The 14,674-nt window shown below is 39.5% G+C and overlaps 1 protein-coding gene across 2 annotated transcripts in view; it reads left to right on the forward strand.

Annotated features, from left to right (window-relative positions):
- Positions 1–14,674, forward strand: part of LOC124164580 (autophagy-related protein 9A) — a 40,590-nt gene that overhangs the window by 475 nt on the left and 25,441 nt on the right. For both annotated transcript variants that reach the window (XM_046541979.1, XM_046541978.1), the window contains exons 2-11: positions 69–246; positions 512–755; positions 3,179–3,303; positions 7,162–7,289; positions 7,561–7,745; positions 8,314–8,492; positions 9,704–9,835; positions 11,622–11,775; positions 12,879–13,148; positions 13,655–13,870. In XM_046541979.1, the coding sequence (XP_046397935.1) occupies positions 69–246; positions 512–755; positions 3,179–3,303; positions 7,162–7,289; positions 7,561–7,745; positions 8,314–8,492; positions 9,704–9,835; positions 11,622–11,775; positions 12,879–13,148; positions 13,655–13,870 (1,811 nt within the window). The remainder of the gene's footprint in view (positions 1–68; positions 247–511; positions 756–3,178; positions 3,304–7,161; positions 7,290–7,560; positions 7,746–8,313; positions 8,493–9,703; positions 9,836–11,621; positions 11,776–12,878; positions 13,149–13,654; positions 13,871–14,674) is intronic.

Consider the following 14,674-nt stretch of genomic DNA (forward strand, 5'->3'; position numbering starts at 1 on the left):
GAATTACTTCGTGATTTTTATGCTGCTTTTTTGTGTAAGGTAGCTTATGATCACTCTTTCCTTTACAGCCCGTTGGAATCACATTGAGGATCTCGATTCTTTTTTCGCACGAATGTATCATTATCATCAAAAGCATGGTTTTATGTGTATGATGCTACAAGAAACATTAGAGCTTCTGCAATTCATATTCATTGTTGTTTTTACAACATTTCTATTCCACTGTGTGGATTACCAAGTACTTTTCAGGTAAGCCCTAGTTAATGATGCACCATTTTATTCCATCAATCTTGATTAATTCGCCTGAATTGTCTCTCATGCGAAGATATCGTATGCATTGAGTGGAGTGTAACTGTACCCATCTTGCGTAATAGTCACATTCCTTTGATATGTTCTGCCATGGTTATGGATTCTTCCTTGTCTGGGCAACGAGAAAGAATCGGAGGGAACCGTCCAGGAGTGCGATTGTATAGTATATTGCAGCTGCCACAACCAAAACGACTTTTTATTGCAGGGATGAAAAACCTCGTGGCAATATCCCAGGAACTTCTTTAAGCAACGGAACAATCCATAAAGTGTCACTAGGTGATGCTGTCATCCCATTCGGTGAATGTATGGCTCACTTGGGTGCTCTTACCTGGATTTTCATCCTTGTTGCCATGGTATTCTGGTTCCTTCGTTTCATCAAAGTCCTTTACCATTTGATCCAGTTTTGGGAAATCAAGTCCTTCTTCAACACAGCTCTTAAAATTGATGATGTAAGTATAAGGGTCATAATTTTGGATAATTTTAATTCTTTTCATATTTCAATTTAAAGTAGAAGTAACAGTCGCTTCATATTTTGTTTTACACCTTCAATATTATTGAAATAGTGGCGGTGGAAAAGGCTAGTTATGTTAGCCTGTTACTATATAGTCTGAGGGGGGTTTGGTTGATAGTGTACTTTGTGTGACATTGATTCATATTGAGAGAGCTTGTGAATGAAAATCATAGCCTAGAGATACAGCCGCTCATTGCTAGAGGAAGAAAATTTGAATTGGAGATTGCAACGTTTCATAGGTAATTTGGAAAAATGGATCTATTCCAAAATTCATCTGCTTGCAAAAATATCTAATTTTTTCATGATATCTTCATTGTAATGGCTTCAGATGGTCTATCCATGCTGAAGTGGTGTGAGAAAAACAACCATATAGGAACACAATGACTTCTATACATCTTCATTATTATATCTCTTGATAGTAGATGATTGCTTTGGATTAACATCACATGTTCTGCAGTTAATCCATTCACTTGTAGTATCACACAGCACAACGGTGAGCATAAAAGCAACTTCAGTTGGCACCGACATCGGAAACTAAACATTAGAATTTTGTACTCCAGACATAACAGCATCAGATCTGTGCTCATTTCAGGAGGCTTGGGTCCACCCCTCCCTTAAACTTACTCCTGAGGGGATCAGCATTCTCAACTCCAAAAGTTATGCCCTAGGGTTCATTTATTCTGTCATTGTCTGCCATCGTCTTTGTTAGGTTCATAATGAGCACCTTACCCGGGATACTAGTTCGCAGGTCTGTCACTAGGTGGCTTGGAGTGCAAAGTTGTTCCTGGGATACGTTTTCACGTCCACTCATCCGGTAGCCAGCATACCCCGCAGTTGTATCCATGACTATCCAATATATTAACTTACATCGGGCTTGAGTTATAATTATTTAACATACAGTCCCGTGTCCCAACAGTCTTTTGGTCGATCAAATCAGGGTATCAAGAGATGATGGCAGATTACGCCCTCGAAACCTCAGAAGAAATCAACCCTTGGGCCTGGTGGAAAACTCAATAACTCATCATTCGAACTATAAACATTGGGCGTATTCAGGGGGATTAAGTGATGAGAGCACTACCACAACAGCTGTGGAATTTTCCCATGAATGGGACACTACATAGCATCTCAGAGAGAGTGCACTGTCATTTCTTGGAGCGGTCTTTTGGGCCACTCACCACTTGCTCGCCTGAGTGCTCATTGCTGATTGGCAGTAGTGCAAATATTAGCTCCAAGTGGCCTATGATGCTAGGTGCTAGGTGATTCAAAAGCCCCTGTGTAGGGCCAACTCAACTCATTTCGTTCAGGGAGGCTGAGAATATACTGCGCAACGGTCCCCCCTCCCCCCCCCAGTTTGGTCCCAATGCAGTGTGTGACCACGGTGGCAAGAAGCGCTTGGACACTTAAGATATGTTTGTCAAATTTATTAATTAGGTGATTTAATAGGGTGGTTTCCCATTATTTTTTATTGCCTAAATAGTAAGATTATTACTCCTGGAGTACATATTTCACACTTCTAGATTTTTAAATGACGATATCTAATTTTTGCGGTTGAATGAAAAGTGAAAATTTTCAAGCGGGGCGAAAACGCAACGGCTGAGAATGAATGCTGGGAAAACCCCATGTAACGTCGTTCTGGTTCCCACTGCCGCAAGTGAGGTGACCTTGGGGCAATGTTTTGAGTGCTGATACGACGCAGGATGCTAGCAGGTAGCAGAGTACCCTGGTATCAGAGTACCCTACTAGCAGGTAGTGCTTGGCTTAAATAAGGATTATTAATACCTTATCAAACGAAGGAAACTTTCCGACCATAGGCAGTTTTAATGGGTGATTATTAAGAGACGTTTCCCTGAGCTCTGTGCCTCATGCATGCATTGGTAATCTCAGATGATGTAAAACTCCTATCTACTCATATAGAAACTAGGTCCCTGTGGCGTCACGTGGAGTGGCATTGCATGGGTGGCAATCTGGCCTTTTTCAAATGAGGATAAAATTGACCATTGCCATTTGTCTAAACCAGGATTTCTAAAACCAAATAATTTGTATGTTATGAATACACTTATGGTGGGTAACAAATCGCAGTCAGTCTTTCGTTTTCTTTGATGAAGGAAACTACCCTATTCAGCCCTTTGGGTGTTCCTCTCTCTTTATCTCTTATGGGCACTCTGGCTAATCTAGCTTAGTAATAACTTAAGATGAATGATTGATCACATCTGAAGGTGTCGCTGGTTTAATTATTGGTGAGCTCCATGCTCTCCTGGACAAATCCAACTTTCTGTTGAATCACTGGGGGGCTGAGTTAAGTAAATTTTAGTATGAACGTGCTCCTAATGTTTTTTGTGTTGATTTTCCTTGATACTTCAGAGTGAATTGGATAACCTCACCTGGCATGAAGTTCAGAAGAGGGTCCGTGAAGTGCAGCTGGAACAGCAGATGTGCATACACAAACAGGATCTCTCCGAGTTGGATATTTACCATCGCATACTGAGGTAAATACACATATCCATTAGATCTCTCTATCTCTCTCATGCCTGGTTTGTCATCTGTATGTATTTGAAAATCAAGAGTTAATTTCCATTAGAGGTGAGTGGTTAAGGATTTTCCATTTCAGTTACGGTTAATTTAAAAATGTTAACAGCAGTTGTAGTTAAATTACGATAAACTATTTTTTCGTTGATTTTTCTGTTTCATTCTTTAGCTTTTTTTCCTCTTTATTTTTTTAAAATTCAATTATGTATTTCTTTATAATTTAAGATACTATAGGAAAATAAAGTTGAGATTGACTAAACAAATAAAAAAGGAAGAAGAGTCATGAAAAATTGAATAATTTTGAATTATTTGGACACTTTAGCTTTCCTAAAAATGTTAAATACAAAAAAATAACAGGCGTGTAAACATAAAGATTTTAAGAGTATGGGTATCATCCGCTGTGACATTAATACAAATGATTCATAACTGATATTTTTCAAGTCTCATGAACAAAAGGAGAGTATATTTTTATAAGAATTCCTTTAGATTGCAAGAAAGAAAAAAATTGTTCTTTGGCAAAAATAGAGATGCACTCAGTGTTGCCTTGTTTCTTTCATTGAGAACTTGGCTGCAATGCAAGCAACTCAAAATTACCTACGATGGCTATGATGTCTTTTTCCCTGGCAAACTGGAATCACTGGTGAAGATGACCATGGTGGAGCAGAGAGCGAAAATGTTGCTCAAGAGCAAATTGGGAAAAAGTCAGATTGGCAGAAGAAGATCTTTGTCAGGGAAGCCCCGGTGTAAATACATTGGTAGAAACTCATATTCTAGTTTCCAGATGAAACTGTGGTTCAGAATCGAGTTTGGGTGTGCAAGGTATTCTGTAAAATTCATTGTACATAGTGAGTTGTATGCGTTTTCGAAAGGTCTTCATAAGAATATCGATATCATTTTTAGCGTAGTTAATTTTTATTTAACCTTTCATTTGCATCGTTAATATTGATTTCTAAACTCCTAACTATTGCCTCTTTGCATTGTGATGTTGTAACGGGTGTCTCTCGTCGGGTTTGCAAATTCAGCCTATTTCGACTAGAGGCCCGTCCACCACGTAAGCACGCGGATAGCTAACAGTGGAGTGAATAATAATAAGAAAACAAATAAGATAATAAGCAACGGAAAAAATTAAAGGTACTATCCAGGGTTTCTAATGACCTTGAAGAAAACGACACGTTTCAATAGTAGCTGTTACAAGCCAAGGTAAGATATTTATTTCTCCAACTATTTTGGATATTTGGCAGCACACAGAAAGTACAACAATTTTTAAAATACATTCTCGCCTCATCGGCTAATATAGCAATCCTAATCACAAAATAATGTTTTCCCCCAACTATTTTAATATTTGGCAGCTCACAGAAAGAACGACAAATTTACAATACATTCTCGCCTCATCGAGGCCTATAGAAATCCCAACCACAAAGTAAAGTTTGGAATAAGGCGCACGTGGTCCCGAAGACCTGACATAAATGCGCATGAATTGGAAACAGCAAGGAACACAAACCAAAATCAACGCTAAGAATTTAGATCCCAATAACGTAACAGAAGTATAAATAAAGTAAGTAACAGAAAATCACGAAAAGCAAAATTGAACGTTAGAAATCATCAAAGCCCTTTAGCCACATACCTCAATCCCTCACTCACACACACACTGGTTTGAAATTTTAAGCACACTTGATGGAGAGATGAGGACTCCTGAAAGTTCGTAGGCCAAAGAGAGCTTTTTCGTGGCGAGCTCTTCTCTCTAGCATTTCCCTCACGGAGGGCAGCAGCAGCGTCGCACACTAGCAGACGCTTCATTCCGGTGGCACATACACCTGCGTGCGCCTCCTCGCCGGCGGGAATCCAAACTGGGCGCTCTGGTTAGTCTGCGCCATGCGTTAGCCTGACCTTTTCTCTTGCGGTGGTCAGCCGTCAGAAGAAGAAGGCGGGTATCGCCCAGACCACGGCCAGGGGTGACCAGTCCCTCTGCCGCGGACCCGTGGATCGCCGATGTCCTGAGTGCTCACAAACCTCAAATACATGCACACAACTTTATAAAAAAAAAAAAAACACACTTGATTATTGACGTACGTGGCTATCGGATTTGAGTTTATTCCTCCCAATTACAGAGGCAATGAACTTAGGTAAAAAAAAATACGAAATCTAAAGAAAATAATTTGTGGCTGAGATAACAAAAGAAAATAATTTTTTTTTTCTTTGGAGCAAAATAGATACAATATATTCACACATTCCAAAATAATAACAGAGTGCATTAGTATTTACAAAAAAAAAACTTAACATTCCTCTAATTGCTTTACAATCAACATAAGGCAATAGAAACAAAATAAATATAGCTTTTTAATCCTAACACCTCCTTTGCCTCCGAACTTTCGGGATTCATTCTCCAACTTTTGAGGGTTACAATGTCAATTTGCTCAAACTGTACTCACCAGTACAGTCATCATTTGTCATCGTAAGACGGATATTTTCTACATGGATAAAATGCTGTATCTTCAAATGCCTTTAAGTAGAACTCGTACACACTTTCTTCTGAATATGGGATTGATTAACACGCTTACAAAAACCTTTGCCGGGGTAGATATATGTACTCATTGTAGAACACCGCAGAACATGACTGTGTTCTCTCCAGTCTTTTTGCATGGGATATCCTTTCATGAAGTACCCTCTTCCATCGTTTACAACTTTTCAAACTAACCATTCATTTACTCATATAAGGTTTAGCGGAATAGTCAAAAATAAAAATTCTTTGAGAATTCCAAAGAGAATTGGGTATCGCTAAATTACAAAAATAAAAAACAAATGCCAAAGTGCTAACTCTGTGTTATGTGTGCTAGCTGACTTAATTTATTAAAGTACACGCAGGTCCTGTGTTTTAGAAAAAATGCAATTTTGTGGATTTTAATAATCAAAAGTATAGTTACAACACCTCATTTGGATATAAAATTTGAAATACAGTGGAACCTCGTTAAAGCGAGTACGGGCTATAGCGACACCCCCGCTATTACGAGAGATAGCCGATGCACCGTCAATTGATCCTATAATAAGCGTATTAAAAAATTCGTTTTTATGAGACCCTTTCGGTGTTGGCTCTCGCCATAGCGAGGGTTTCACCGCCGGAAGACTTTCATCAAGACTCCTTAACCTCTGTAATTGCTAGCGATCTGTTAGAAATGAAGTTAATGGAGTGCTCAGTATCAAATTTATGTGGTAAACTGTCGTTCGATAAATATAATGATGACGAAACAATGCTTTGCATGATTTTTATTCAGTGCGGCGCTTATAAATTGTTTGAATAGTTAGTCGTTATTTGAGTAAGGAAATTTAGTGAAGCAAAAAAACATCGCCTTTCGTCTGGATTTATGCTTACATTTATCGGATAGATGTTTATCTGTCGCCGCACCACTCCTGTTCCTGTATATCTGTTCGCAACAGCTGGTATATTGGCTATTATTTGCTCCACCTCCGGTAAAGCGACAATTCGCTATAGCGAGTGTTTATTAGTGCACCGTGGGGTGTCGTTATATCGAGGTTTCACTGTATAGTGTTTTTGGCCGGGGCAGATTTCTTTTTGTTGCTATTTCCATTTTTACCTGTTGTACAAAAATTTTATGTGGTCAAATTATGTCACTTGATCATGTTGAAAATGTTTGCTCTTAAGTACCTGCGATAACAATTGGAATGTTAGTGTTGAATAATAATGATGATGATAGTAATTTACTTGGTTCCTGAGGACAGGTTTTGCTCAAAAATGGAACAAGCCACTGTCTTTATAAATTCATCCTTGTATTGATTGATTATTTTCTTTTTTCATTTTACAGGTTTAAGAACTACATGGTGGCAATGGTGAATAAATCGCTGTTGCCTGTGAGATTAAATATTCCCATAATCGGAGAAACTGTTTTCTTAACTAGAGGTTTAAAATACAACATCGAGCTGTTACTCTTCTGTAAGTGTTAACAGCATACATTTTATGGCTTTCTGAATTCACCCTTTTATGTTCAGTTTTCTGTTATGCATGGCTAATTTATGCATTTCTCTGGCATATTGAATTTCTATAAATATATTTTTTAATCTCTTGTTTGATGTGAAAATGTTAAATGGTTATATTTAAGTTCTAGGTTTCCAGTATGTATAGATGTTCCTCCCCTAGGTTATATTATCTGGAGCCAACATTTTTAATCCTCACCTCATATTTTTATGCATTATATTTTTTGCAGGGGGTCCGTGGTCACCTTTTGAAAACAATTGGCACTTGAAAGAGGACTTTAAAAAACTTATCAAGCGCAAAGAATTGGCTAGGCGTCTTTCAAAGCAGATTCTTTGGATAGGAATAGCTAATTTTGTGCTTTGCCCTGTCATTCTTCTATGGCAGATACTCTTCTCTTTCTTCAACTATGCCGAGGTTGGTATGAATGTAACGCTGTCGTGTTAAAATATCTCCCCAGTCAACACAAAAATTGTGGCCACAATGTGGCCGTACTGTGGTCATAGTGGGTTGCCATTATGGCCCCATAGTGGTTTTGACCCCCGGCCATAGTGTGGCCAAAGTGAGGCTAGTTCATAATGTGGCTTAAGTGTGGATAATACACTTTCTTTATATCTATTGAATCGATGAACTTCCATTTTAATAACTTACCAACTAACCTGTATCAATAGGAGCCGTAATATACTTATGTTTACAAATGTTTGGTTTGCCAATCTGTGGCCTTCCTGAGACGAACCAAAGTGTGGTCATAGTTGCGCATGTTTGGCAAGCCTAACTATGGCTTGCCGCATGGCAACCACAGTCTGGCCATAATATGGCAAGCTGTGGCTAGCCATAGCCATAGTTGCCACAGGTAAACCACAATTGGGCCACAATGTGGCCATAATTGTTGTGTTGACTGGGTCGGTAATGCTGTGATGGCAATGTGGATGACTTTGCATTTTCATGACCCTGTTGAATCTCCCCTCACCCCCCCTTTATTCAGGTCATCAAAAGAGAACCGAGCAGTCTTGGATCTCGATGTTGGTCACTCTACGGCCGTTTATACCTCCGGCACTTCAACGAGCTGGACCATGAGCTCAACGCACGTCTCAATCGAGCCTACCGACCAGCATCCAAGTATATGGCCATCTTCACCTCTCCTCTCATGGCGGTCATCGCCAAGTAAGCAAGCTGCCTCCCTATATACACGCTCACACCCATTGCGCACATGTTGTAGGCCTCCTCCCCTCTATCCCCCTCCCTCCCTTCCCAGCTCTTCCCTCTGGTAAACATCTTCAAAAAGTGTTTATTTTAACTCTCTAATATGAAATATAGGTATGTATTGAACATTGATTTAGCTAAGACCTCAATAAACCTCAATTCATTTATTGAAGCCACTATCTTAAGGGTCCTTTTTGTGGTGAGAAACCTTTTGATGTGGGTAATAAAGATCCAATGGGAGTCCCTCCTTCAAATTGTTTGTCGTCTGCCCCTGTGTGTTGTACTCTCAAACAGGCAGAAAATTCTCATATCGCAAGGAAGCATATCAGAGGAGTGCTAATTTAAGACTTCAGGTTGCAATTTGGAAAAAATCTGAGGATCAGAATGAAATTTCATTGTTAATTTTTAACCCTTCCATGGTAAATGTTTTAAATTCTATTCATTTCAAACACTTAAAATTGTCATATTATAATTTTATTATTAACTCACCTTGTTAAATAATGAGGTTATACATATTTAAATGTTCCCAATTAATGACCATAACATCAAAATCAAACATCTTTCTGTGAAATATTATCATCAAATCAAGGTGTTATTTTAATTGCAAAGATAAACCAAAGGCTTTATCAAAGGAATATTTAATGAATGATAGTCTGAAAAATAATTTAGACATGGTGGTAATTTGTTAACAATTCAACAAAAAATATGGAATCAAACTTAATTCTTCGCAGCTAAAATGGAATTTCAATGCAGTGAAAGCTGTACAATGCAAGCTCTTTTGGAATAGAGAAATCAATATGAAATACTGAACTCAAGTTGTTACTGAGGATGATCAAATACTTCTCCTTGTCCATTACTCTCAGTAATTGTTGGTGAGTGGCAAAAGATTTCTGATGAGATTACCAAACTCATACTTGCTCATATTACTTGCTCTTTGAAACTCATTTATTTTTTATCCCTGCTCGTATTTTTGTATCAAATCAACATGAATCATATAAGTTCTATGTTTTTGGTAGTATTCAGGATACTATCATGATGATTATAAGTGCTCATATGAACAAGGTTGCTTAAATGCTGTTTGTTAAATATTTTTCTTTAGAGCGTATTTAATGTAGCTATTAAATATCATAAATTTGCTAAACAATACAATGGCTACACTTTTCATTCCCTAGGAATATAGCGTTTGTCACAGGTGCACTTCTGGCTGTGCTGGTGCTGCTAACTGTCTATGATGAAGACGTGCTCACTGTGGACCATGTGCTCACAGCGATTACTGTTCTCGGAGTCATTGTGGCTATTTGCAGGTGATGTATTAATGAACAATTGGTTATCTTTACTCGTTAGCCATGGTTTAATAGAGATATAATGTATGCATATTCATTTGCCTTACTCAAAAACTTCACCCTGTGTCACAAATTCTCTGGTATATACTTTGGCTTTCCTCACAGAAATCAAGTTTTAGTCTACCAAAAAATTCAGCATTGCAAAATTTTATATGGAGAATTAAATTGAAGAAGTGTGCAACATCTTACATGCAATTAGAAATTTTTCAAGACTTCCAACCCCACATCCCCAACATATGTCCGTGGTAAGAAAGCAATAGCCATTATAATTCAGCCTTGGGCTTGCTCCACACGTCAGTGATTCTCAATGGATGTCTCAGACCTTCAATGTCTTTCCTGTTTTTTTGCTGTCTCCTGGCAGTGTTTCCATTTCTAAGACATTTAAAAATGTTTTCTGAAAGTCTAATGCGCCCTTCAGAATGAGAACTGCTGCTTTAGAGGGTTGAATGGGGTGATTGTGGCTGACAGTGTGTCTCTTCAGTCGTAAGACTGAGGCGTCAATACTTTCAGGGTTCCCACTCAACTGTGAAAACCATAAAACCGCGAATAAGCTGTGAATTTCGTCTCCCATGAAAAAACCTGGAAATAGCCATGAAATTTGTCATGATTTGTTAAAAACTTCTCAATTTTTATTTTAGATCTACAATTGACGGATCAAAAGAAAAATAGGTCAGTCACTCGCAGATACTGTCCACGCATTTATCTGCATACGTATATTCGAAGCGCAAATATTGGTCCGTGTGTCATTACGACCCACAGACCTAAGGCTGTGATTGGAAGACCTTTAACCGAAGTGATCATTAACCCTGGCGAGAAATCAGACACCTCTTCACTTCCCTGTCACCCTCCATTTTCCCACTCATAACCTTTAGCTGGCCCTAAACTTTGCTAATGATAGGCGACGTCATAAGAGCACTTTCATTGCTGTGTTTGTATTCCCGGCGTTTATCGCGTTTGCTATATTTTTAGTTAACGTGCGGCCAGTGATTTTTATGAGATCAATATTTCTTCCTAAAATGGCTTATCAAACAGACCTTGAATTTGACGCAATTTAGATCGTGAAAACCTGGAAAAAACTGTGAATTTTATAATTTAGTTAGAGTGGGAACCCTGACTCTCTCCTGCGGTCTAGAGCCAAAGCACTCCAAATGAGTCTTGGTATCACTTATCAGTTTCAGAACTTACAGCTTGGGGTGTGAATCCAGGTAAAAGGGAATGATTTTTCTCTCTGGAAATCATGCTCTTGAAAAATCAATGTACAATTTTGGTACTGTACTGTTGAGTGCTGTATTGTACAAACAAAAAGTACATGTTGGGATGGCTTTTAAGTGGGTGTGTGTCCGCTTGGTTCTTGGTTCTACCAGGTCTTGAGGTAAAAACTGGAATTTTAGCCAACTTCAGACAAAAAAAGAATTTGGAACAAAAATAATTAGTGCGAAATCCAGTTTAAAAACTTTCCTTGAGCCTGTTTATTTAATGTTCTCTGAATAGATTAAGGCCATGCATGCAATCACTTGTGTGATTACTTGGTGCTTTATTCATGAGTGTTTAGAATACACTAACGAAAGGCATTAATATCTACTGAAAATTAAGCTTTGAAAATGAAACTCTTGATTAAAAACAGGAAGCAAAGACCTGTAAATTTACCTGAATCGAATCCAATAAAAAGTGGAACATTCCTTTTCTTACATTTAAGCATTTTTATTTTAATTGGATGCTGGGTTTTTACTTTTTTTTTACTCCCTAGGGCTTTCATTCCTGATGAGAATTTAGTGTGGTGTCCAGAGGCCCTTATGACTGCAGTATTGGCGCACGCCCACTACCTGCCGGACGGGTGGAGAGGGCGGGCCCATACCAGTTCTGTTCGTTCTCATTTTTCTCAACTCTTTCAGTATAAAGCGGTGAGTAAGTGACATGTTATCCATGATGTGAGAATTATGTTTGGAGAAGCTTCTTGCTCATAAAATGGAATTCCAAGGTCCTCTCTATTCTTTAAAATATTTTATAATATTTTTATGAAAAGCAATTTGTCGGGATTGGATTTTTCCTTTCCCTTCGGTTCTCATCAGATTCAGTTTGGTCTTGATTTCTGACCTATATTATGGCCATGGCCCTTATATACTGGTTGCTAATCTCTGGCTCTGGAGTGTTGCCTCGACGGAAGCTTTTACCCCTTAAAACCCCTCCCCTCAAACACAACTCTGGGCACAGTCGCGCTGCCACTAGGGGAAATATGGGACTAACTGCACTGTCGGCAGCGGTATATGCTTTCGACAGCGCAGTTAGTTCCATATTTCCCCTAGTGGCAGTGCGACTCTGCCCAGAGTTGTGTTTGAGGGGAGGTGTGTGAGGGGTTTGAGGGGTAAAATCGTCCGTCAAGGCAACACTCCAGAGCCGGAATATGTCGGGAGATTAGCAAACAGTATTTAAGGACCATGATTATGACATGGGAGTTTTCGATAATGTAACTTCATTATTCCTATACATCAATCCAGTCACTCAAAGACCACAAAGCATGCTTGATGGGACTGCTGGCCTCCATCGCTTCTCCTCTCCTGGTCAAGGTAGTGCAATAAAATCCCCAATTCATGAAGTTGAAGTGATAGAATGTCCCTAAATGAGTCAGTTGTGGTGCATGTCAACTGGAGGTAACAATTTTCCTTTTTGGCTTGCATACATCAGTAAAATGGATAGTTCATGGCATTACTTGGCGGAATTGCTTCCTTATTAAATGAAAAGTATGAATATCAAATAAATATAAGTCTCCTGGCAGGCACATAATTATGAACAAAATTACTCCCTGTACACTTTTTATGGCATGTTTTGAATATAAATGAGGATAATTTTTTGCATAGGGTAGCTATGCCCTCTCTCTAATGGTTTAAAATTCGTCAGAATTGTGCTGAAGTTGAGGATCGTGTATTGAAAAATGCAAGTCTTAAAATTGTCAGAATAATAAATGATAAATCCTTGGATACATGGATAGATGTTGATGTGTTTGCAGGTGTACCTGTTGGAGGAGCTGCTATCGCCTCTCGTGACTCCATTTATCTTGTGCTTTCACATTCGGAAGCGTGCCCTTGACATAGTCGATTTCTATCGCAACTTCACCGTTGAGGTTGTGGGTGTGGGGGACGTGTGTTCGTTTGCGCAAATGGATGTCCGTCGCCATGGCCAGCCCACATGGCAAATGCCTCTCTTCACTCAGCACACTCCGCCTGAACAACCTCCTAGTCAGCAGTCCTCTGGTGGAGAGGATCGGGTCATACCAATGGTAAAAGAATTTGCTTTACTTCAAAGCAGTGCGTGATGTGGAATTGCTAGCTTTAGAATTTTGGACAGGACGTTTTTGTTCTATTTGAAAATTCTCTATCCATCAATATTTTTTATCAGACAATGGGGCAAAGAGACTTTTAATGAATTGTAGAGATTGTCTTAATTTCAGAAAAAAATTGTGATGACTTAGCCTTAAGTTTTCAAAAAAATTAGATTCAGGTATGTGGATACTTAAAACAGAGAGTAGGTCATATTTCCCCAATCAGGTATTGTTCTTAAATATCAATATTTTCAATTATGCTTGTTGATTTATCATTGGAAAATTTTACATCTTGATTATCTCCAAAATCAAAATTGTATATTAAAATGTCGAAATGTAGGTGGTGCGAATATGTTTGTTTGGTGAAAATTTAATTTTGAGGTGGCTGTCAAAATCTCATGAGGTTTCTAGCAAAGCTGATGATGTTGATCTCTGACGCTGTTGTGGTGTTTTTGTGTTGACAGCAAGCTGAGAATGGCAAGACGGAGCTCTCTCTGGTGCACTTCACGCTGACCAATCCAGAGTGGAGGATGCCGCCGGTGGCGGAGGACTTTGTGGAGGCGTTGAGGCGTCAAGCGCAGAGGGACGTGGTGGGGGAGAACGGAGGCAGCCCCTGGCTCCACCTGCACACCAACCCCCTCTACTCCTCCCTCCACTCCATCTCGTCACTCGGCGTTGGGGTGAGTGTGTAACAGTTGTGCCGTGGGTCTAGGTTCGTCAGAATTATTGGGCGCCAGTACGGGATGCTGGGTAAGAGAGAAAAATAATTCCGGCTGTAATCGGAATTGAACCAACTCCCCTGTAGGGGAAAGTAATTCCCTCAGTAAGTTGGGAGGATTGCGCTAGCGACCAGACCACTCCCTTTTCATCACCGGGAATATGGGGAAGGGAATTGAGATTTAAAAAAGTAAGGTATACACTGGACTTTAACTAACTGAACTCCTGGCACTAGACTCGCCAAAAAAAAACAATGCTGTCAAAAATAAATATCTCGCTGTCTACGGCAATCCTCGCCCTCACGTCTCCTTGGAACGTCTCTCCTGCCTCACGGGCTCACCTTCTGTCCACCGCCCAGTGTGCCACCTCAGCGGTCGGGGGTGGAATCCAATGAAGACAAAAGAAAAGCGGAGAGTGCAGTAGCGTTAGAACAGGCAGCCGTCACAAGTACTGCTACTCTTGCAATCGGTGACTTGTGAGCACTTTGGGGAGTCAGTGAAGGGAACAGTGGATTAAACAGGGTTCCCACTCAACCGTGAAAACCTTAAAACGGAGAATAAGCCGTGAATTCCGTCTACCATGAAAAAACCTGGAAAAGCCGTGAATTTCGTCGTAAAAACCTTGTACTCCGCAGACATCACCAAAAATTATGAATAGAGATAACGCTTTCGTGCTTTTAATTAGTATAGCACTTGAAGTTCTTGATTCTCAATCTATCACTGAAATACTCGGCCATAGCCCCTTTCTCAGGGTAGTTCCTACAGACT

This window comes from Ischnura elegans, chromosome 8, assembly GCF_921293095.1.
Source record: "Ischnura elegans chromosome 8, ioIscEleg1.1, whole genome shotgun sequence".
In the NCBI taxonomy this organism is placed as follows: Eukaryota; Metazoa; Arthropoda; class Insecta; order Odonata; family Coenagrionidae; genus Ischnura; species Ischnura elegans.